Here is a 25,393-nt window from a genome sequence, read left to right on the forward strand (position 1 = left end):
TAATATAAGAATTTCCTGAAATCCCCTGGTTTGAAACCAGGCAATTAGTGTGGTTGTAAATTAATATAATAAATATAATTTAGGAATTTAACTTACTTGATGTTGAGCTGGTGATGTTGGATGCGGTGTAACAGGGGCTGAGTGAGGTGTGTGCGGTTGAGGCGGCGTATTCGGGGCGGGGAAGCGAAGGCCGCCTAGTTGTAAACACAATATGAAAATGTACAACGCAAACATTTGTAGTGTTCTATTTTTTTAATCTTTATTTATTTAGAAACGTTTTAGAACTTTTTAAATGCCAGTTTCATCGTAACCTATAGCTCCCATGTCTTCGCGGCGTTGCTGAAGAGCCGATCCAACAAATTATTTTTGCACGTTTCGCATGGGATTGTTGTAGGAGCTATAAAATGTATACTGACACATTTTATAGCTCCTATAAAAATCTGCAGGTTTCTGATCAACGCAGCCCTATGTTGCTCATACCGGACATATTCTAGTAACAAATGATATGCATCTTCCACTATTCCACATAATTCGCAATTTGGATGTAGTGTTTTATGAAGTTACCATTTCAAATGTTAATAGACGGATTAACTGTTTCATCACTTCACGTGAAAAAACGTGAAAATTATATGCAAATTTCCAAAAGTTGTTGAGCAATTGTTGATTGTATTAAGACCTGAATAAATGTAATAACAAATAAAAAAATACTCATTACAGCGAATCGCTTTGGACGGATCAACCCACAGCGGTTTTTAGAGCCGTAGCTGCATGTAGAATAAACATGTATAATAGTCTTAAGTTTATTAATAAAAAAAAATTAAACAGAAATGCAGACAGAGTATTATTTCGGTCCGACACAAACCAGGTGGCATAGGCGACATCGGTGATGGTGGATTATCATCTTCTGCCAACAATTTTGCGCTAATACTGTCCTCCACATAGCGCGACAGGAAAGCCTTGAGGCCTTGTGCGGGCGCGAATTCGTCCACTACGGAACTGCGATCGAACTTCGAGTATGAACCGTCGCGAATGGTCACCACACCGCCGCCGCGGATGCCGATCTCTAGGGAGTATGCTCCAGCGTATATTATACGGATCTGTAAGCAAAGTACCGTTACAATAACAGTCAGTTTTTTTTTGTTTTCGGGTATATATTGAGTGATGGTAATTGGCTTACATATAAGAACTGTGCCTTACCAAATGTTGTCTTTTTATCTTACTTTTTTATGTGTGATCTGTTGGGGTTCCGAATAAATAAAGTCAGTCGTTTTTTATAATTATTAATACAAAGATCGAACACTCAGAAAAAATTCCTTCGATCCGGCCTCTCGGTCGCTTTTTTTAAATAATTTTTCAATAAAACCAAAATAAAAAATTGGAGTTAAAAGGTTATATTTTGTGAATTTAAAATTAAATTTATTTAGTTACGTACTACAATCTTTTTGGAAATAGAGCAGGGGCTTGCTCTGTGGCTGGCAGTGCAAAAATAATCATTCCTCTTGTCAATAGAAAACACGAAAACATAACACCGCAATTTTTAATTAAATTAAATGTAAACAGCTTTTACCACCCGCATTGTGAAGTAATCATCAGAGCTGCGCGGCTAATATCATCAGATGAGTGGATCTCAACTGTTCCAATAGTAATCATACATATACACGCATATTTATACGCCCTACCACTATTAGACTTGTATATCCAAATTACGCCCACGTACCTTAAATTTCCCCACATCCAGCAGATATCTTATGTGAATTTAGTCTGCTATTGTGGTTTAAATCTTTATTTTGTTTTGAATTTCAATGTTACATTAACGTCTAAAAAAAGATCATGGTAGCCCAATGGTTTGACCTACCGCCTCTAAGGGTTTGACCTCTGAGTTTTTCGGAATTTATGTGCGAAATTTGGAATTTACTATGACCTTTTCAGTAAAGGAAACCATCTTGATGAAACCTGCACGTTGAAGAAGATTCACAACTTTCGGAAACCCAACCCGCATTGGGCCAGCTATCCTATGGCCTAAAACCCCGCCTGAGAGGAGATCAGTGCCTAACAGTGGGACTTACAAAATGGGTTGAAGATTAACCTCGAACTTCTTTAATTTTGCCGTTTAAATTTTGCGTATAATATGTCATTCGTCCTACCTTGCGCCAGGAATGTGCCAGCAGCGTAAAAGTGGGCGTAGGCATCTGAGTGCGCACATGATGCAATCCGAGCTGCGGCAGAGTGGGCAGCCGCGATAGCGCAAGCAGCGGCGCGTACGTCTCGCGCAAGACTACGCCGAGGGACATAAGATCCTTGTGCCTGAATAAATAACAAGTTAGATCAGTGTTTGCAAAACATACTGGTATGGTTTATGATGGAATAACGGCTAATAAACGCACAGGAGCTGTATCAGCCCGAGTGTTGTGTGTAGGATAGCATTTGCCCAAATACAACAAAGTAGTGCTGTGAGGTCCAAAAATGCATAATTTGATTAACAATAAGTTGTCGGTGTATAATTAGGTATTTAAATAGGTACGAAGTTAAACTTAAAATAACAAATTGATTACTATGATTATCAAAACCATCAACAATCTGAAAAATTGTTAAACTAAATAAATTTATGCATATCATTCAATTCGTCTTAAGAAATACTGTTTATTATTATTATACTTAAACAATGATCCCATAACCAGAACAAATCTCTGGCAGCCTTCCAAAGATCGATCACAAAACACAATAATTGGGTATGGGGAGACCTTTGCGCTAATTACCTTTCATTGCTTGGCAAACCAATGTAACTTATTAAGAATTAATACAGTAGGCAAGTTATAAGTCGGTGCAAGAAAAGGTATAAGTTAAATTAATTACTAAAAACCGGTAAAAACAATGCAATAAAGAGGGTAACGAACAGAACACTTACCAATTGATATACTGATCAAGATGGTGCAGCGTAGCGTGATGCGCATTAGCAGACGGTTGGTGCGCAGGAGTGGCTACCGTGTATCGCTGAGTGCTTGCGTTCCACTGCAGGACGGCAGTCGCGCGCTGTCCCGGCCCGAAGCCGAGGACTAACGATCGATACGTATACGACCTTATGCATACTCCTTGCCAGAGCATTTCACGTTCTGTAACAAATAACATAATTACGTTATTATTAGTACCTGAGTGCAAATTATAAGTACCACAAATTGATTCTCATTACTTTGTCCTTGAACCATTTGGAGACACAAAATTCATGAACTACTTATTTTTGAGTAAAAAATTACCTTGAACAGGTCTCAGCGTGAAGTTGTGTAATAGCGTGTGCAGATGCACAATCGCGGCCCAGTCAGCGAGGAATGCGTCCGCAGTGCGACCCGCATCTGTTCCCAGTTCGTATTGAAGGTACACACACCTTCTTTCACCTGTAAGTATAGAGAGAATGAAATCACTTTCGTCCTGTACTATTAAAAATTGTGCACAAACTATACAGAACCGAAATCTTCTCAGCAGCTTACGAATGTTATAAAGATAAAGATAAATTTATTTCGATTAAATTATAATCTAATACAATACAAGTAAAACAAATGTAAATAAAGCTATTTATAGTATTCAAATAAGAATTAAGAAGGGAATCTAAATTATACTTTCTTCAGAGTAAAGATATACATTTTAATATCATCTAATGTGTAATTGCGATGCCTAAACTAAGTAAATGTATACCTGCATTTTAGGCATCTTTTTGGGCAAATTTCTATATATTACAGCTTAAAATTATCTATATTTAACAATAAAATAATTAGTAGTTATAAATCAATGGTTATCTATATAAAAATAATTATGAAACAACTTGCAGCAAGTCCTCTGTATCATAGTAAGTTTTACTCTTAAGCAGAGAACAAATAAGTAATGAGAACGGACACTCTCCGCCTCTCCCTAGCTTTAGATACCACACCACGCTCCGCACATTGACGGTCACATTAACTGAACGAGAACAAGGCTGTCGGCGAGCCGTTTTCGCGCTAAGAAGGCTTTGATATTTGAATATAGTTTTCATTTATTCAATACGAAATTTGTACGTTAATATATAACATCATTTTAAGTTACTATTTATAATGGTCGTGAATTGTGCTGTGTACGGCTGTTTATAATCATCTAAACGGGATAAAGAGATGAGTTTCTTTCGTTTTTTGAAAGATGGAACGTAGTAAGTAAATAAACTTATGTCTGAGACTCATTCAGTTATTGTTTTCTTTAGTGCAAAGTAATATATAATACAGATTTATTGTATCAATATAATAAGACGCCATAACTTCGTGAGCTAGACAAGGGTTCTCGAATTTTCAATTTTTATTGCCGATAAATATTACGTAGTGAATATACCTAATTATTAACTAGGTATTGATAAAGTTGGACACGCAATTTCAAATACTTTGGTTACCTTTTTTAAAAAGGTACCTGTCCAAAGTGCTCTTAATATATTTTTTAAATAAATATTCAATATTATTCTAGTTAGTGAATTAATGAAAAATATAATATTATATCAATATAAATACGTAATGAACATGTATAAATTATTAGGATTTTATAATAGAATTATAGATAACAGAAACGCGTTAGAATTTTCGCTATGTTGCCGCTCTGACCACGTAACGTAATAGTACGAGCAAGTGATGGGTAACCCTGCCACTTCACGCACACATTTGCGCGTGTGCAATCGCGCCTTGCTTGTATGTAGTAGTAGTAGGTAAATAATTTTAGACCGTTGTATGGAGTGTCCGGGGTGTGTTTTAAGCCACAATTTGACGGTCGTTGTACATTCTATTTTATTTACGGCGAAATAATGCAAATTAGAATTTGATTTCAAGTAAAGGTACGTACCAAGGAAGCAAAGAATCGATGCGAGTGTGCTGTGCAGAGTCATCTGTGGTTGATTAAAGTAACGGAATCAAATGGAGTAATTGAGAGCTTTTTCAAAATTATTTGTGGAATAAACAGCTGCCGAACCGAGAGGACATCGCACTCGTTTAGGAGTTTGTGGGTTGGATAAGAAGAACAGCTCTCTGCGCTCTTTCCAGGTATATCATGGTGGTCTTATGTACACCGCCCCAGCATGTAATGCAGTAAAGTAGCAATGATTGACAGAGGGCTAAATGCGCTGATTTGAGAAGGGCGCTGCTAGCTGCATATCTTAAATTTTTAACTTTTTTCTTCACGGTGGTCACGAGAGGTACCACCACTTTGAAGGCTCATATTTCTTCTAAAGTGACATCTATTGGTTTTGTGTTTTAATTCTACGACTAAACCAACAACAAATCACCTATATGGTGACTAATAGCCCTGGCGCCACGTTTAGATAATGGCGAGAAGGACGTAATCCGGACGGGTTTTTGAATATATTTTATCAGAACATATTAATATCGGTTATGGTAATGATAGCAATGCAGACCATCAATGAGGATCAAAAAAAAACCCAGCGAAATTTCTCTCCGCGAAAATTTTTGTAGAGATAACTCTTGTCGAAGAATTTGGCCTGATGATGATGTTCCCTAAGCCAGCTTTACAACCACCACTACTATCATCAGCTCCACCTGCCTCTCTAGCACTCCAAAATTGAAAAAAACTTACACCATTTTATAATCAGAAGAATACGTCATTTCATTACAGACTATGTACCTGCACAAATATGCTTAGCTGCTCATAAAGAACGGACTCCTCTAAAGGTATTTCAATTGTTCTGGACTGAAGAAATCATTGAGCATATAATATTCGATACCAATCTTTATGCAGAACTGAAAGAAGGTCCTTACATATGTCTTACTAATGAGGAAATGACAGATCAAAAAGAGCTTAAGTTACAGATACTACCTCTTCTCCAAGCTCTGCAGCAGATGCAGACACAAAAAAAGACCAGTTAGGTCTATTTGGAGCTGCAAAATATGCAGTCTCTCATTGCTATCGTGAGAGGAAATCATGTTTCGAGGACAACCATAAAAATAAAGTTTCAAAACAGTTTACTCCTACGAAGCTCTGAACTCATGTCTTTTGGCATAAATTCAGTGAATAAAACAAGTTCATTATTGAACATAAAGACAATTTTTTAAATTAATTTTTGTCATTTTTTTAATAGTGTTTACTAACAGTGACCACCTCTTACATAATACCCCAGCATGCGAATTACAAAAAAAACGTACAATACTTATAATAAAAAAAATAATAAAAATATCAGACAATAAAAATCGGTGCCGCAGAGTTAAAAACATATATAAATTTTCGAACTCTAGAAGTAAGCGCTACAATATGGTGTTTGAAATTAAGATGTTTGTCAATTATAACACCTAAATATTTAATGTTGTTTGCGCTCTCCAGTGTTGGACAGGCACAGAGGCTTAAATGAGTTCGAGGGTTTGTACAATGGTGAGCTACTATTGAAAAAGCATTCTTAGGAGGTTGTGAGGAGATATTGTATGAGAAAGTCGTATATTTAGTTTTGCTAGTATTCAGTGTAAGGGCATTCGCTCTGAGCCACTTGGTTACTGAGTTAAAACCAAATTGAGCCTGTGAAAATGTTTCATTCCAACTTAAGACGCTGAATAATAAAACTGTATCATCGGCGTAAGACATGATCTTGCCACCAGAGAGGGGAAGAGCGCATAGTTGATTAATATAGACAAGGAATTGTCTATATTAATTCCGTCAAAGGATGAATGAAGAATGCCGTCAAGGAAGTCAAGGATTGGTCCTAATATGCTTCCTTCAGGAACACCATATTCAATCGGTAATTCGTCACTCGTTATTTTGTCCATCGTCACGCGCTGTTTTCCGCCAGAAAGATAGTCTTATAGATAGTTTGAGTTGCATTACTCTAATTCCAAGTATTTCTAACTTGTTTAAAAGTATTGGAATATTTACAGTGTCAAAGGCTTTTCCGAAGTCAAGGAAGATAGCCAAACATTTATTCTTCGAGTCCAAATTTCTTACAATGTAATCAGTCAGTTCATCAATGGCGTCGTTCGTCGATAGCCCTGTTCTGAACCGAAATTGAGACGTCGACAGAAGTTTCTTAGTTTCTCAATAATTAACAAGCATTTTATAGATTATTATTTCAAGTAGCTTAGAAATATTGCTCTTGTCGCCGCTTTTGTGAATAGGTTTTATAAGGGCTGTTTTCAGTACTTTAGGAAATGTTCCTGTTAATAAACAGAGATTGAAAATGTAGATCACGGGTGGAATCAAACAATTTTTATGTTGTATAATGAAAGAACAGGGAATTTTGTCAATTCCTGTCGCACAGTAATTTCTTAGCCATAACATAATAATGTTTTCAATTTCAGGGGGTCTACTCTCGATCTCCGTCCGACATCCGTCCGAAACAATTATTGTCAAATAAGTAATATTCGACAAAATTAAAAAACAAGTATCCAGTATGAAGCTTCATTCGCATCACGCGTCTTTTCATTTAGTCAAGTATTGTTTATTTGGCAGTAATTGTTTCGGACGGATGTCGGACGGAGATCGAAAGTAGACCCCCAGTTTCGTCAGTGTTGATCAAGGCAAATGAGTGCAATTATGAGACGTGAGACGGAGAGACGTTGATTTTCGACTTTTCAGCTAGAAGTTTTCCTACACTAGTGAAGAATGAATTTGCTGAGTTAACAGTTTAAACTGCATGTTCTGTGTTTACAATTAGTGCTAGGTTGACGATTTGGAGTTAGTCATGTTCATAATATTTTTGATGACTTACCACAATCTCTTTTTATCGTGACCTGCATTAATTAATTGTGTCTTTTCGTATTGACTTTTTAATTTCTTTAATAGAATGTTACAGAAATTTCTACATCTATACTAACTAGTTTTAAATATTGGATTGTTCGGAAACTTAAGAACTTTTTTATGAAGTTTATCTCGATTTTTAATGCAGCGTGGGGTGACATGTGGGCTCTGTGTCCCGGCAGAACTTTGCAGAGTGTCCATATTGTTGGCATTTGTAACAACTAGTTATGCGTGTGTAATTTCTGACCGCACACGAGGTCCAATTAATGTATATACGCTGCTGTTCTTCGAGCGTCCTGCGAATGCGTGCTGTCAGTTCTAAAATATAGTTACAAGTCGCCTCATCCTTTTTGTCTGATTTGTGGCGAAATTTAATTTCGCTTTCCAAGGAATTTAGGCTGGGATGTTTTTCCGATAAATTTTGTTCATACAGGCAGTGTAATAATTCTTTATTAGACATGCTACGGAACGCCCAATACTACCTTTCACCGCTTTTTAGTCGCATCTTCTACTTTCAGTACTGATTTTATGATGAGCTTTAGTATGTCATCCCTACTTTCAGTGCTGATGATAACTTCTCCACATTTAGTTTTACGCATACCGCTGACATGCAGTTTCATTTCTTCGGGCCTTATTAATTTCTTGACAGTTTTTTTAGTATCTTCGCTTGAAGTATCTTTACTGAGCGGGCAAATAGCAACACTGCTCGTATTTGATCGCCATACTAAAGGCAGACCTCCTTTCATAACTATATCAGCAAAATATTTGTTTGGTGGTGATGGTCTAGAGACCGATTGCATGCAAGTTTTCATGTCTTTTAATTGGGCATCAACGTTCACTTGTTCTTTCAAAGTGCTAATCAAAGAATTGGCCGAAATATATTTTTGCTTCAAGGACGGGTAATGCACTGCCAATTGAGAGACACCTCCAAGTACTGACCTGCTAATATTATGCCCTAGGGCATATCTTAAGGTGATGAGGGTTCATCACAAATTTTTAAATATTCCAATGTTTTTTTTTTTCAACGTAATCCTAAATAATCATCCTATTTATCGCAGTCACAAATCCAACAATGAACGTTAGTTAGTTAGTTAAAACGTAGTTTAGTAAAAAAAATAAGTATCGTAGAGTAATAGTTTAAAAAAATATATGTCAGCTAACTTTGACTCCTCATGTTTAAAAAAACTGCTACACTCCTCTGGGCAAGTTCCTTGAAAAGATGGCCCATTTCGTCAAGAGTACACAATAGTACAATACAATACTTGCCACTTTTCATTTTCCAAAGATATTGTTGCTTATTTTTTTCCAAAAGTACCACACTTAAAAAAACTCAACTATGATAACAATAATTATTTTGTGTGCTCATAGATCGGATTTGCTATTGTGTGAAATTCCCAGATATGATAGAGCGAAATGGATAGTAACTTTGTTCGACATGAATTACAGTGACAAAGATTAATTGCCACTTTGATTCAAAAATACTGTGGCGCGAATGTTAATTTCAGGTTCTTAGGTTTTCGCGATTGTTGCACATAGGAAATGACACTATTTATATTTTTAACCGACTTCAAAAAAAGGAGGAGGTTCTCAATACGATTATATTCTTATTTTCTTTTTGTATGTATGTCACGCGATGACTCGCGATTTATGAACCGATTCTGATGATTCTTTATTTGTTGGAAAGAGGGTGCCTCAGTATTGGCCCCATTTAAATTTGAAGAAAATATTCCACCTCTAAATGTGACAATCGTGGTGCTGGATGAATCTGGTTTCGCGCACTTTCCGGTAACCGATTTCAATAAAACTAGGCAAATAGATGTAATTCCACGATCTTTTTTGTTTTTTTTTTTCAAACAAACCTATGTTTCAGACTCGTTACAGGTCCTATGGTCACGGCTGACTGTCAGCTGAAAGTCCATGAGTCATGTAAGGCCATATAAAAGGCCCTAAACATAGGTTTGTCGTTTGTCCTAAAAATATGTAGTTTAATTTCTAAATGTTAATTACTTTAAAAAAGATGCTGATTACCTGCTACTTACGACTACATTTTGCTGTAGAGAATTAGAATATCTTTAGAATATCTTTTTCTACTGATCACTAGACGACGCAAGACCAATTTGTTTAAATGCAAGAATTTAAATCTATGCTTTTACATGTTTTTCATATACAGACGCAAAAAACTGGGTTATCATAAATTTGTATGGGATTTACCATTGTTCTTTACTATACATACAGGTTGGATTTGGTGTTGTACCGTTGTTACGGATTTATTTTGGTCTAGAACGTAAACAAACCTTGTTCCTTGGGGTTCGGCGTGCGTACAGGAGATCCGTGGAACACAATTTCAGCAGTCCACACACGAGCTTGGTTTTTAGTCGTCAGTCTGATAGTGGCGGCTAAAAGGCGCGCACGTATAGCGTTAGCTGCAGCTACACTAGCACCCTCTGGTTTTGGTAACGCCACTATACGCATGGCTAGGGCAGAACCACTCCATTCCGGTTGCACACCGCCGTGCGTAACGCCTCGTGCTGCCAACTGGTTGATAAAAAGAAGATTTTGAAAGACTGTTACGAATATCTTTATACGAAATATTACTTATATATTTAGGTTTAACGCAAACGTTTTTCTCTAACTAGTGCCGTATGTGAGTGACATGTTATGGCAGTGCAAAGCCATGAGCAAGGATGTTTTCAATCGACAAATTAGAGGCTTAGATGTTGTCGAAGTCCTCTAAGTACACATTTCAATATATACGATTGGGCCAAGCTAGGGAGTCGTTATAATTCCGTCTTGCTCAAGCCTAAAGCTAGCCTTGTTCCGGCAGCATAATATATAGCTTTCCGTTTATAATATGTCCAAAGAGAGATGAGTTGGGTGCGCTTTTTGATCGACCCAAACAACTGAAATATCGTACATAGTGCGTACCTACACTCGTAGGGACGAATCAGATTTTTGACGTGAGTTTTGAAGTGACGGGACGAACAATTCGTGTATGTGGTGGTAAGCGACACGCCTGTCAATAATAGTTGCAGTGCCGCTCAGAACTTTAAATCGTCAAGATCTGAGAGGTACTGCACTCCTTACCTTGAGTTGATAAGTCCCATGTGTCTGTAATTTCACCAGCAACGCAGTATTACTCACATTACTGCTTGACGGCAGAAACAAGTAAAGTGGCAGTACTTTCCTGTACGAACCCTTCCACGAGGAGCTCTACTAACACTACGACGCCTTTCCAGCTACCGTATAAGTTTTAATTCATTAAAAAAACATCCACTAAGGTATGAAAACTTATTGGTCCTGCTCTTCACAAGGAACGCTCATAAGAAAACGTCTCTTATAGTTCACGTTGAGTACCTATATATACTCAAACAAATCGTACCTAAAGCGTACCATAGTCAAATCTTGGCAGACGTAACGTATACGGAAAGCCATATTATACGTGGCCAGGCACTGTCTCTAGTCTTTGAAGGTAATGGTCCGTTACCTCTTGAGCTAAATGGACGAAAGGCACGCGTTCGTCAGCGGCGGCGACGACGTGTGCGAGTTCGGGTAAGAAGTAAGCTGGCTGACGCACTCTCACGGCGCGCTGGTTCGACGCGGCCAACTTGCGCTTGCCGGGTTGCATGCCTGTGCCATAGGAATACTGTGTAATATACAGTATCAAGGTGTAATTATTACATATCCGGACGACTCGGAAATCACAAATATTTCCGATCGCTGTTGCCGCGTCTACATGTTACCGTATTAATCACTGATGTATTTATGAATTTATTAAATATAAAACTTTATTGTTAGAAATGAAACTATGTTTTCGGATCTCAACGGCGTATTATGTTTTTTAAACAAACCACATTATGGGCCTTTTACAGGTCACGACTGACTAATACAGTCTCAACCAGTTACGTCTGTAGCATAGTAGAATAAGAACATGTGCGCTACCGTCCACTAACTAAAACGCGGCTACGTGACATATCCGTTTTAAACAGCATAAGATACACCTCAAAATTCTATATTTCAAAACAGTTTAAAGTTAGTTAACGTATAGGATATGTCGGAACTTACCCTAATGCTGCTCAGCTAAAATATCTTTGAACAATTTTATTGCAATATTCTAAAACTGGGTTATGTTTCTTTATGACATTTCAAAAATGATTTTATCACGACGTTAGACGGTAACTCCGTATAAACGTAGCTGCGCGGTTCATATGTGTGCGCCAGCCGCGCGCCGTGTACGGACACATACATTCGCATTTTCTAAGAATGCATTAACCGTTGCTTAACGCGTGTCGTCTCGCGCGCCATTCGTTATGGAATTGAACGAATAATGGGCCAATGATTATTCAAATGAAATAAGTTTGGCTATTTATTGTATAAGCGTGACCAATATTCAAGCGATAGTCGATAGAATTTTTATCGACTGCAATCACTATAATCCGAAATGGAGTATATGATGAGTAGCGTAGGATGACTTCTGTGAGTTCCGTTTATACATTACACGCGTACTCTCAACCAGGTTACAAAAAGAAACAGTAAATTTATTATAAAGTACCGAAAACAAACAATATTCGTGCAGTTGTAATTTTAAATAAAAAATACAGTATATTAAGTATAAAGAAAGTGAAATAATAAGGATAAAAATAAATTATTCCAATAGCTTAATGCGTAAAACGGAATGCTTATCTGTAGAGATTTACACCATAAAATCGTGTATCCATAATATCGTGTATCCACAATATCGTGTATCTCGCGACAATGCGAATGCATTGTACGCGGGTATTTTTTTTTGTTTTATATAATATATAATAATAATAATAATAAAACTTTATTCATATTAAGTACAGCAGCACTTGTTTTCTTAAAAACAAAACAAAAATACAAATTGGTTGTACTACAAGCAAACAATAATTAAACCATCATAAAACTATTGTAGGTTCTAGACCTGTGTTAACAGTGTTATGAAGATTCTCCGTTATAATCAAGAAACATAACCAATCATTGGATTGCAATTAACTAGATGTAGTGTGGTGCCGTAAAACGTGTGGTTAAGGCTCATAGTGTGGGCGTGTGTGTGTGTGTGTGTGTGTATGTGTGTGAGCTTGTGGGGAGTATATGTGTGAGAGTGATTGTATGTGTGGTGTTGAGTGCAATAAAAGGATAGTCAAGATAGGATAATATAAATTAAAATAAGTAATTTATGAGATTTTGACCAAAAGCTCTTCTGTCGTCTCGTAAGATAACGTCCGCAACCAATTTTTAAGTTTATTTCCGACTTCATACTTGTTTAATATATATATGTTTAAGGACTTGTTAATTCTATTGTAAAGTCTCGCACTTAGTGCAGGTAATTGTCCGCCAGCAAAAGCAGTATGGCGTCGTTTGATATCGCAAACAGGAAAACCTCGACGCCTGCTAAGAGTGATTGGGTCGAGTGGTAGATTTGAGTGCCGATGCAAGACACATTTCAATATAAATAATTGCCTCACCGTGAGAACCTGTGCATTGGAGTATAACATTGCAGTGGAGTAGTCTCTTGGCTTAAATAAAATAGTCTTTAGCACCGCTCTTTGTGCCCGTTCAAGGGACAGTAGGTGCGACTTACCTGCACCACCCCAAATGGGTATACAATACGATATTATAGACTCGCACAAGGAACGGTACACTAGAAGAAGCGTATCAGAGTTAACACAGTGTCGCAGATTTTTGAAAACATATATCAACTTTCTTACCCTTCCACAAATTTTGTCAATGTGGTGACTCCAATTTAATCTTTCGTCCACTTGAACTCCTAGGTATCTTACAGAATTAGATCTTGTAAGGGTAAGGCAATTACAGTTGCTAATACTATTGCAAATGTGTGCTTTTATAGATTTTGAGCATGCTGGAGGATCAGACCCAGATAAATTAAAACGTACGTAGGTGGTCTTGTTGATGTTGAGTGTTAATAAATTAGCAGATAGCCATTCCATGACTACTCTCAGAGAAGATTCCGCTCTCATTTTTGCCTTTTCCCAGTCCACATCATATACCAGAAGCGCAGTATCGTCTGCGTATGTAAAAATCTCACAGTTCTGGAGCTTTAGCATGCACATATCATTTATGTAGACCAGGAAAAGGGTTGCACCCAAAATGCTTCCCTGGGGCACGCCGTAATTCAGCAATTCATCGTCACTACTGAAGGAATTAATTTTTACACACTGTGTACGTCCTGATAAATAATCAATAAAAATGTTTAGGGCGTTCCCACGGACTCCAATCTGTTCCAGTTTTTTAATAAGGATTGGGACAGAGACAGTGTCAAATGCTTTACTCAGATCCAGGAATATTCCATAGCACTTCTGTTTATTATCCATTTTGTCTATTAATGAACCAGTTAAGTCAGCAATTGCGTTTTCTGTAGAAATGCCATTTCGAAATCCATACTGGTTTTTGGAAATTATGACATATTTCTCGAGATAATCTTTAAGGCAATTATTTAAGATTCGCTCAAGTATTTTTGACAGGGAGGTTAATATAGATATGGGTCTATAATTTGAGACACTGTTTCTGTCCCCACTCTTAAAGATCGGATGCACAACAGCTTTTTTAAGTGCTGCCGGAAAAACGCCAGAATTGATCGAAAGATTGCATATGTGTGCAATTGGTGAGACCAAGACCGCAGATGAGTTCTTTAGGACTCTTGCCGGTATATTGTCCCAGCCGTTTGCACAGTCAGAACGGAGGGACTTAATGAGTAGTTCTACTTGGTCATCGTCCACAGGTAGTATAGCAAGTGAGTTACTCCGCAATCGGGATTCTCCAGAAAGATGAAAAGACGGTGCAGAACCACCAATAGGGATTATATTTGACGCCAGGTCATTTCCAACTTTTACGAAGTAATGGTTAATTTTGTTAACGGCTATTTGCGGGTCAGAACTCATATTTAGAAGGTCAGTAGGAGGTTTCACATTATTGCCAATATTAGCTACAGTCTTAATAGCGTTCCACGTTTGTTTCATGTTATTTTTCGCTTCCAAAAATAAATTTTTTTCATATGCCCTTTTTACTCTCTTAATTAGATTATTGCAAAAGTTGCGGTAACGTTTGTATGATATCTCTAGAATGATATTTTCAGGATCTTTTCTTAATTTGAAATGTAATTTATCACGATGTCGAAGACAACGTAATAGACCTGTAGTCATCCAAGGTTTGATAAGTTTGTGTTTCTTTTTAATTGTAACTACTTTAGAATGTCTATTTATCACTGATTGTAATAAAGTTATTAGTTTATTAGTGGCAATATTAGGATCATTTTCTTTCAAAATTTGGGAGAGGTCAGTGCTATCAACTTCATTTTTTATGCCATGATAATCTAATTGCGTCGTTGTGCACAACTGATCCGATTTTCTCATCAGTTTTGTTCTTAAGCTTAGCACTATCGGTAAATGGTCAGTAGTTACAGACTCCAATACAAGTACTTTGGCATAGCCTTTGGTTTTGAGTAAGATGTGATCAAGACAGTTTCCAGCTCTGGTAGGCAATACATGTGCTGGAAGTAATCCCAAAGCAGCTGTGACTGTTAAATACTCTTTGTAGTTACCGTTAATACTAGATGGTTTAATGTCAACGTTTATATCGCCTATTAAGGTAATGTTATTGAACGATTTTAAAGAGGAAAAAATAATTTCTAAGCCAGTATAAAATTTAGACAGATCGAGATAAGATGGGGAGCGATAAACAGACACAACTGCTGTGTTGTTCACGGTACACACTAGGCAGTTAGCATCATAAAAAACTGGTTCTGTTACTGTACAATTCAAACTGTCTTTAACATACATAACAACTCCATCGTTTTGTAAAGGATTATTCATAGTGTGGTAAGAATTGTAGCCTTGCAGAGCGGGAATGTGCATAGAGTCCTTTAACCAACATTCTGTCATTATAATAATATCGAAACTTATTTTGGTTATAGCTAAGATGACATTAAATTGATCGAAGTTTTTATTTATGCTCCTTATATTAACGTTGATAATGTTAAGTTCTTGGTTATGTTGTGTGATGAACTTAGAGCAGTTTTCGGGTGCACACATTTGGGCATCTGATACTGAAAAATGCTCAATTTCTAGTGATACATTATTATTTAAGTTTGGATTAAGCATTTTTATAATATATTTTATCATGATCGGATGTCTGCAATATGTAATGTCTACTATTTTTAAATATGTGGGACGCAAAATAGCACTCAGAGCAATATGTTGTATGAGTAAGTGATGAGTGGATATAAGAAACATGATTTAATAATGTGTAGTAAATAGGTATCAAGGTAATATGTAAAAGTAGTGTGTAAGTGTAATTAATATAGTATGTGACAGATTGAAAAAGATTTAAATAGTAACAAGAATTAAAGTTCAGCAAAATATAAAAAGAAACGCACGAAACAGAAATATCAAGTTGTAGTCAAATGTTTTTCAGAACCTCAGACAGGTTTTGCTCAGAAGTAATCCGAATAGGTTTGTCATTTTGGCTCTTGCGTAGGAAGATTCTTCCATTAGAGTGCCAGCAATTCAAACTGTTTTCCTTTGCAGCTTTCCGTGCTTCAAACAACAATTTCCTCAATGCTGGAGATACACGTTCGTCTACGTAAATAGGCGTCTTTTTACCCGCCATCTTAATCGTTTGAGTATTGAGTTTGTCTTGCACATTCTTTGTCTTATTAAAACGCCTTACCGAGGACAGGAACTCGTATCTCGTGTTCACAGATGTAAACTCGACCACTATGGGAGTAGTGGTTGTAGAAGACCCGTATTTATTCGGCATTCGATAGACGTCACGTAAGTCTGTAGGCACTAATTCGACATTTACAGCTGTTCCGACGGCTTTTACAATAGACACAAGGTCAGTAGAGGTTTCTTTCTCAGATTTGAGAGGGACATTGCGGATCTCGATTGTAGCAGATCGCGATTGAGTTTGTACATCATGCAGTTGCTTTTCCAGAGATATCACCCTCTCCGTGTTTGCAGCCCTTTCTTTTTCTAGGAGTGAGATCTTGTTTTTCATATCTTCGTAGCTGCGGTTAATATATTCCATTCCTATTTCTACATCTGTAGTAGTTTTTAAATTTTGTTGGGCTTGTCTTTTCAGTTCAGCCACATCATTCACCAGCGCGGTCATTACGGATGTCTGCTCAGCTCTCCAAGACGCAAGCGATTCTTCCTGTTGACCCTTCCACGCAGTGAGCATAGTCATAAGATCTATCCTGAACTCATTAAACATGGTAGATAAAGGTTGATTTGTTTCACTGCGCGGTGAGTCGAACATGGCAAGATGTTTCCTAGCAGTGCCTTTATTTTCGGTAGCATTCTCCATCCTCAAGTTGGTAGAAATGGAGGGCAGATCAGGCTCCGAAATTGATTGATTTGTAATACCTTTAGATAAAGGGGGAGCATTTCTCCTTTTTGACATCACGTCGTATATGAACTAAACGACCCAATAAAATCAGTACACAACCGAAGCGCTGACGAATGTTCACAGTTCTCGTAGCAATAGTGACGGCAATTTAAAAGGCGATTTCGTAGACATCAATTAGTAGCACTCTGTGACGTTGCACTACGCTGTAGCTCCGCGTAGGTGTCTGATGACTAACGCTTGCCGATAGCGGTGAATAGTTTGGGGCGCACTGTTCACTGCAGCGTGGCGTGGCCGTAGAACGTTCAACTGCAACGCTGCCGACCCAGGTTCGATTCTGACCCAATAAGGCACCTCAATCCGAAGTTTTTTTCTTCAACACACGATGCAGCACAACACCCCGCAACGAGCACACACCAGCAGGGGGGGTCAAGTTAAGCGATAAAAAGAGAGGTCCGAACAACATCAATATGGCCGCCGGCTCTTACGGAAAGACCGCCAAGATGAAACAGGAGGATCCGAGTTTTTCAAGACACCAAGAGTCACTCAAACAAATTCAAAAACTCCGTCGGAACCACAATACCACGAAACACAAAAACGACCACACGGCACGGCGCACGGTGGAGAACTGAACTGAGTTTTGAGCATAGCGTGATGTTTTTGGAGTAATTCTTCAAATTTCGTGTTCTTGCAGTTGATTTTATGCTCCGTCGTTGATTTTTTATTTGTTGTGCAGTTTTTTTGGTACCTTAAGTTATTAATAATTGAATCCTTTTTATTTTGTCATTGCTTGTTCTTAAATTATTTTCTAAGAGATAAAATTATTTATCTCGATAAGATATTTAAATCGATTTATCATTCGTTTTACATTACTATATCTCTAGAAACAAATCTCAAACATCACGAAATCATGCTATATGAAATGAACTATAGCCGCTTTAAGCGGGCAACTCTTTGGCTCAATGAACTGTCATTTTACTCCATCTTCAAAAAATACTTACTTTGATATTAATGCAAGCAACCCTATTGTAAATAAAGATATCGCACATGACACATAACATAGTATTGTCTTATAAATTGCGTTATGTGTGTGTCATTCACTTTGAAATGAAATCGTATGTGAATGATATTACATGTAATATATGACAGTAATAAAGCAATTTTTGAGATAGTATGTTAGTTGTCATGTGCGATATATTATATTATACATAACTCTGTTATTATTAAAATATCTCACCCAGCGTATCAAGCGGAGTAAAAGGTCCATGTGTAAGTGTGAAGGTGTCCAGTTCGACCAGAGAATGCAGTTTCAAGAAGGCTCGGGCTCCTCCCGTTGAAGTGGACGACGCATTCGATGTGTTCGACTAAATAATAGACTACATTATATCGATACTTCGGGGATGCAAAAATAAATTTTATGAAAAAAAAGTTGTTTTACATAAACAATTGAGTTCAATTTTCATGCTCCTTCCACCTGTCTACTCAAAATTTAATTATTCAACAAAAAAGGTTTATTTTACATAAAGAGTTGTAAAATTAAAAAGGGTATGCAGTAAAACGTTTATAAATTGGTTATTTTTTACTTGTTCTGTAAAGTTTGTAGTCCAGTATTTACGCCCTTTCTTCCCCTAAATATCGATATACTACGAATATTGTTAATGTTATCGATATCTTTGTTATTTTTGTTGGAAGACTTTCACTATAATAACGAGTTTAAAAATTATTAATATTGTACAGACTAAAAGAAACTTTAGAAATTCCATGTAACTATTTCAGGGACAAGTTCAGTACACAATACCAAATATAATTTATTATGAAGACCCCTCTCAAATCGCGTAACAAATAGCTATTCCATACAACCACCGTGATCCAACGGTTAGCCAGTGCTGGCAGCTGGATGAGGATTTCCATTTCGATTCCTGGTTGGACTAATTTGGAAAATGAACTTTTCTGAATTGGGATAGTCTAGGTGTCCTGGGACTACCCATAACTAAATAAGTGGTAGAGCTAGTGCCCCGGAGTTAATTTCATTGCTCTGTTACTCACAATAAAGGGAAATCACTAGTTTGAGACCAGATTATTGTGGAGGTTGTTTATCTCATTGATATTATTATTAATACATTCTGGTCCAGTAGGTTTGAGTTGCTATAAAACTGTGGTCGAATTATAAGATAGTGTAGCTTAGGGAGTTAAATCTGACCACTATTGTTGAACCAAATTGAGAAATAAATTAATTTTTAATTTAATTTTAATTTTGTTGCCTAAAAAATTAAATTAAAATTTGGATTGCTTGGAAGTTAGCCGTACCTCATCCTCACACTCTTCGGGGGTACAACGCCGGGCGCCGGCGAGGTGGAAAGAAAGCGCTACACAACATGCGCTGCCGCTGTTGTTTGTGTTGCTGGTAGTGGCCGTGCTGCCCGCTGCCACTTCTTTCATTTCAACTATCTGTTTGATAACATTCAAAGTTACCGTTTGTAAAACTTCAAAAACGTAACTGGACATATTTCTGATTTTTTAAAGACAAGGACACAGTGAGTTAAGCCATATTAAATGCGAATAATGAAGTTTTTCTTTCAAAATTGCCCAACATCAAAATTATTTAAGTTTCAACCAGAGCAAAAAGTGATTAAATAACGTTGATTTAGAGTCCTAAAATGAAGCAAATAAGTCTCACCAATATGTGATCAGTATGGCGATGTAACGTCACGTAAAGGCGGTCCTGGGATAGCTTGCTTAAAGGGTGGTCAGGTCCGTGCAAGAATGGCAAATGTTCGCACACGCTTGCGGGCAGATGCTGAAGGGTTTTTTCGCAACGACGGGCAACAAGCCAGAATCTGGGGACAATCCGGGAATATTTTGCTAAAAATATTACCTTTGGACATGAGTACTAGAGAAATTAAATGATTATTACTTCCACGGATCAATAAATACTATAGAAGTAGTTAGTCAGCGATACACGCATGCCAAATGTAGGCACAGTTGTGCCTACTTGAGCTCAGTCCGAAACTTTCGTTTTGTACAATATGGTTGTGTTAATTCCTTAAATCGCAAATTCTCTAAAATCGTAGAAAAATGCCTTATTGAGTGCAAAAATGATAGCCGCACCAAAAATATTATCCGTGGTGGTATTTCATATCATTAGTAAGTTTTATTTTAATTAATATAATAGTTTCAATTTTATGTTTATCGAATTGATTTCGAAGAGATTCAAGTCAAAATATTCAAAATATACGTGAAAGTGTTACTTATTCAATTTATTGAGTGATTGGTTTACAATTTTAATCAAACCAGTTTATTTACTTTTCCTGAACAATGAATTGAAACAGACTATAGTGTCATTTAGTACTTAAAAAAATGGTAAATAATATAGTAGTTACCTGAGTTGCGTAAGCATAGCCTTGATCTGTGGTAAATTTGTAGAGGCCAGCGCAGAGGCCAGTTCGGGCATCTTCGGCGTGTTGGGGTAGGCCGGGACGCGTGCGCGCAATCTACCACCGTGTGCCCCCACAGACACTAGCAATTGTTCAGCGCGCAGACACGGGTATAATACTGAGCAGGCGAGTACACACGGCCAACCGCCTACCACACATTCCACCTGGGAATGGTTACTAAGTATAAATCCATATGCAACAAGCGACACTATTGTAACTTTAGACAATGTGAGATAAATCTACGCATCTCCTGGTTATTATGTGTCTAATAAAAAATATTTTTATCGTGTTCTATTGCATATTACTATACATTAGATAGCAACTAACATAGGGAAAGAAAGAAGAAATCTTACCCCAAGATCATTGAGTAGCACTTTCAGATCATTCAGTCTTTGCCGTGAGCGAACATGCACTGTATGAGCTAATAGGCGCTCCATAGACGGCGCATGAGGCGTGAGAGCGGCCGCTACCCGCTCACCGCCCTGCAACGCGGGCACGTGCCACACACATAGAGATTCGCCCTCTGCGCCCACTATTAGGCGGTAACCGAGCTCGCAACCTAGTTCCCTGCACAAATATTTTGCAGTTATTTTACAAAGCCACTGTTATGATTAAGTTGAAGATCCCGAAACTCTGGTAACTGATACACAAATTGCATGTCTGGTTTGTTCATTTATCAACTTCTTCTATTTGATTTGTTTTAAGATCCTTCTATTTCAGAAACAATTTTATCACATATAAAATTAAGCTTAATTTCTCAAACAAACAAAAGGCTAACAGTCAGTCGTGACTGACCATGCGACCAAAAAAAGAACCCGAAAAGTCGGTGTGTTTGAAAAAAGAAATATGCACGATTTTAGGTCTGAAAAAAAATTATCTTTTCGTTTATTTCCACGTTGCTTAAACCGAAGACCTTAATATCCTCTAATTTATCACATCTAAAGATCAAAGTGATAAATAAAACACATGTGAATCCTCACATACCCACAGGCTAAAACTTAAAAAAGAAATGAGAAAGTTGAGACAAGGCTTTAATTTAAAAAAAAATTGTAGTAGAAAACTTACCTCCAATAAGAAACTTGTAGTTTTTGTCCAGGTGTATATCTGTCGACTTGCAAATGACGCGCAAGTCTATCACGACAGAGCCTCAAAGTTTGTGTATAAAGGAGCTCCAAAGAGAGAGAGCGGCAAAAGTACCGTAGTGCGGCGAGGGCTCCACTCAATCCGGCGGCTGCTAGGCGCGCTTGTGCAACACCCCGTAACCAGGCAAGTTGAGAACTGTGTACTAATGGCTTACCCTCTGAAAAATTAGAATAGTTAGTAAAATTAGCATATGACAATGCTAGATCAGTCGGAGGCAATAATGTTTTACTTCAATGACGAAACAATATTGTTTATAAAGAGAAAGAAGCATTTCAACTTAACTTGATAACTTACCTCCAGTCTCATTGTCTTGGATAAGTATGGCAATATCTAATAATCTCCAAGGTACACTAGGTCCATCACCCATTACAGTCAGGGACACACTGAATTCTTGACCTACTGAAAACGTGGCACGCCCATTTTCCACCTGATAACAAGCATATGGCATTAACATAATGATGAGATTTAAGAATTGAAACTTACACATACAAAGTAAAGTTTTGTTACAATATCTTTCCACAGTAAGTATACCATATTGGCTAGCAGAAAGTTGAGAAACCTTTAAGTTGCGAACGTCGCTAGGCAGAGAAGCAGTAGTAAGTCTCTGACGGACTATGTGCGACAAAGCCCTCAAGGTACTGCGGCGCTCGGCTGGCATCAGAGATGGCGGAGGCACTAGGCGCTCTCTGATCACTGCAGGCATGCGGCTGTAGGTGCCCAGGGTCAATACTTCCACTGCTGCAGCCATGTGAAAAGTTGGTAGCCTGTGCAATTAAGTACAGGATATATTCTGGTTTTTAATCAACTATTTAATTTATTCATTATTAGTGTTACATGACGCAGGTTTCCTCTATAAAGGTGTGATTAAAAAATGTGGATTTCTTTATTTCATGAAAAAAACTTTATTTATTCATTGATTACATGTATAAATTGTTGCTCACTTCAAAGTATTCCCTCTCCAGCTGGCTTCATGTCAGCACTTTTTCCAATCCTAATTTCTGGAATGCAGTTTTAGGTATGGTGCTAAGCTCCATGAACATCGTCTTTTCATGGTTATATACAATTTCAGAAATAGGAAGAAATCACAACAAGCCATCTCTAATAGAGTGGTTGAGGTTTCATAGCAGTGTCATTTAAATTCAAGAACAAACCAGTGAATGTGAGCTAGTGTGGATAAAATATTGGGACAAATTTTACTGCCATTTGTTTTATACTCTAAACATCCACAGCAACAACAAGCTTAATTAGGGGTCTCTTAGGGTCCTGATATGCCTATTAATGCTAAACACTGTATAGAAGCTCTGTCACTACACAAAAATGTCATCAAAATGCTGACTAAGACCTTCACAGGACATTGTGGCTTAAATAAGCACATGTCAAATATTGGACAGAAAGAAAATAGAGAGTGTAAATTTTGCCACAAGGCCAATAAAACTCTTCTGCATCTCCTTACCCAATGTTGCGGCATGTACTGTTCCTTGGGCCTGAGTCCCTGACCCTGGTTGACTGTGCCATTTCCGAGAAATACTGCCTCTCCCATTTAAAAGATCAAAATTAATCTTTTAGGTTATGGGAAAGGTGAGTTTAAAATAGATATCCAAAATAAATAACAATAAAACATCAATAAAAATTGTTTGACAAGGGTCAAATGATATTCCAGGCTCATCAGAAGCCTCTCTAATAGTGATTTGATAATAGCCTGTAACCATTTTTTCACTGTAGTAGATCAGTTGTCAGTGTGCTGGGATATCTAGAGAGCTTATTTTCTTAAGTGTCTCAATCACCCTCTTTAAAATGTTTGTACCACTTTTAAATAGTTATTATATTCTTTGAATAGTTTCCAAAAGCAATATGTAATATTTCCAATGTGATGAAACTTTCGATTCCAAACCTAATGCAGATTTTAGGCAAATTCTTTATTCCATTTAATTATTACACAGAAAAAATCATCTATTACTGTTAATCACATATAACCATTTCAAATGCCAGCAACAAAGTAAGCTTTCAATATGCCAACCGTTGTGAACATGGGTAAATAACCTGGGATATTAAAAAATGACAGATTTTTTTTATCACACCTCATAATGTATCTTTAATATAGTCCATTTGTTTAGGCACTTACCTAAATGTAAACAATCTTGATACAGCTTTTTATTGAAACACAAACTTTACAAATAAAAAAATTGGCATGTAATTTCATATGAAACTAAGTATTTGTATTTTGTATTTGAAGGTAAGTAAAAATAATTTTATAAATGTCTATTTCATTAAATAGACATCTCAAGACTGTTTACATTTATGTACCTAAACTAATGGACTATAGTAGTCTTTTAAAAATAATATTACATAATAATAGTCAAATTGAAATAAACCTTGCATGAACAAGTGTCTCTCTTGCAACTCTTGCAAGTACATCAGCTGTCTCTACAAAAAGTAATGCCTGCTTGTCCAAGAATGCCATAATGTGTGCTGAACGATCAACTTTAGTGGCACTGCTAGCCCACTTCACAAGGGCTAACAGTCGAACGAATAGTTGTCGAGTACGGGCACTGAACTTGTATATCTCGATCTTGCGCTCCATATCCGTTTTTCGGGGCAATCTAAAAAATGGATCAAATAGCAGTGAAAAATAAATTACTTAAAAATACTATGAACTTAACATAGAATTAACACTTACAACTCGGCTAAGACAGTGAGTTCATCGTAAGTCCTCTGTACGATAAAATCTATTAACAAAGCCAGCGAAATAGAACCACCTCGGGCTCCACCACCCTCGGTGCCTTGGGTGCACCCTTCTATAGCCACAGGCACCATCTTGAGTTTGTTACTAACGAACAGACGTAATTCAATCTATTGTCATTTTAGTATACACTGTTATTTTGTTAATATCGGTATGTTTAACATAAAACTTCTTCCATCTAAGTCGCTTTGTCAACCACAGAAACAGAATAATATAATATTACTGCACAGATACCACAGACCACTAACGTCGACATTGTCGTGTTTTTTTTTTTTTTTTTTTTTTTTAATTTATTGCTGGCCATGGAAACAAAGTCCTTCAGCCGAAAACATAAACGTTTAATTATATTTCTGTAAATATGGCCACCACAAAGAGGATAGGCAATTTGAGGCGGCGTGCTTGGATTGACTCGGGATTCCTTAGAACGGGCCGATACGGGTATTTTAGTTCGAGATTCGTATAATTTCGCGTTTTAATCTTCGATTAAGGCACAATAGCACTATCCTATTCCACTTTAAACTAGATTTCACAAAATAATTGAAAGTCATAATAAAAACAACACTTTTCCCTCCAAAAGGTCCAGAGCGGATCCTTGTCGTCTGTCAACTAAGAGTATGACCAGATTTTAAGTGATCATCCTGCTAACAGCTCAGTTAAAAATGCTAAACTTTAAAAAAAAATTAAAAAATATGCTAACGAATAATTCACATTTAGTATTGACATAAACTTCACTTGTGTTTATTTTGTCATCATTTGATCAATATATTAAAATGATCAACATATTTTAACCCTTTAAGCATATCATCCCAATTTTGCAACACTTACAAGATCTGCGGGAAAATAAAAGGAGTGCAAACTTTTTTTATATAGTGTGACACGCTCAGAACAATATTATTGTTCTGAGGTGCATTTTTTTCCATCCTCTAAGGGTAACACGCTCGCACATTGGAAGTGACAC

General features: G+C 37.1%; 1 protein-coding gene across 1 annotated transcript in view; it reads right to left on the bottom strand.

The window, feature by feature from the left end:
• Positions 1-24,526, bottom strand: part of LOC113232822 (mediator of RNA polymerase II transcription subunit 14) — a 35,282-nt gene extending 10,756 nt beyond the window's left edge. The window contains exons 1-17 of the mRNA XM_026467655.1: positions 24,373-24,526; positions 24,068-24,295; positions 22,255-22,459; positions 21,990-22,122; positions 21,618-21,852; positions 20,906-21,119; positions 20,499-20,716; positions 19,796-19,955; positions 19,426-19,566; positions 18,356-18,482; positions 11,222-11,364; positions 10,032-10,272; positions 3,252-3,389; positions 2,906-3,110; positions 2,145-2,304; positions 863-1,097; positions 97-194 (exon numbers count right to left, since the gene is read on the bottom strand). Coding sequence (XP_026323440.1) covers positions 97-194; positions 863-1,097; positions 2,145-2,304; positions 2,906-3,110; positions 3,252-3,389; positions 10,032-10,272; positions 11,222-11,364; positions 18,356-18,482; positions 19,426-19,566; positions 19,796-19,955; positions 20,499-20,716; positions 20,906-21,119; positions 21,618-21,852; positions 21,990-22,122; positions 22,255-22,459; positions 24,068-24,295; positions 24,373-24,509 — 3,018 coding nt within the window. The 5' untranslated portion in view covers positions 24,510-24,526. The remainder of the gene's footprint in view (positions 1-96; positions 195-862; positions 1,098-2,144; positions 2,305-2,905; positions 3,111-3,251; positions 3,390-10,031; positions 10,273-11,221; positions 11,365-18,355; positions 18,483-19,425; positions 19,567-19,795; positions 19,956-20,498; positions 20,717-20,905; positions 21,120-21,617; positions 21,853-21,989; positions 22,123-22,254; positions 22,460-24,067; positions 24,296-24,372) is intronic.
• Positions 24,527-25,393: the final 867 nt, after the last annotated feature.

The sequence above is a fragment of the Hyposmocoma kahamanoa genome, unplaced genomic scaffold (assembly GCF_003589595.1).
Source record: "Hyposmocoma kahamanoa isolate Upper Pololo Valley unplaced genomic scaffold, ASM358959v1 78, whole genome shotgun sequence".
NCBI classification, from domain to species: Eukaryota; Metazoa; Arthropoda; class Insecta; order Lepidoptera; family Cosmopterigidae; genus Hyposmocoma; species Hyposmocoma kahamanoa.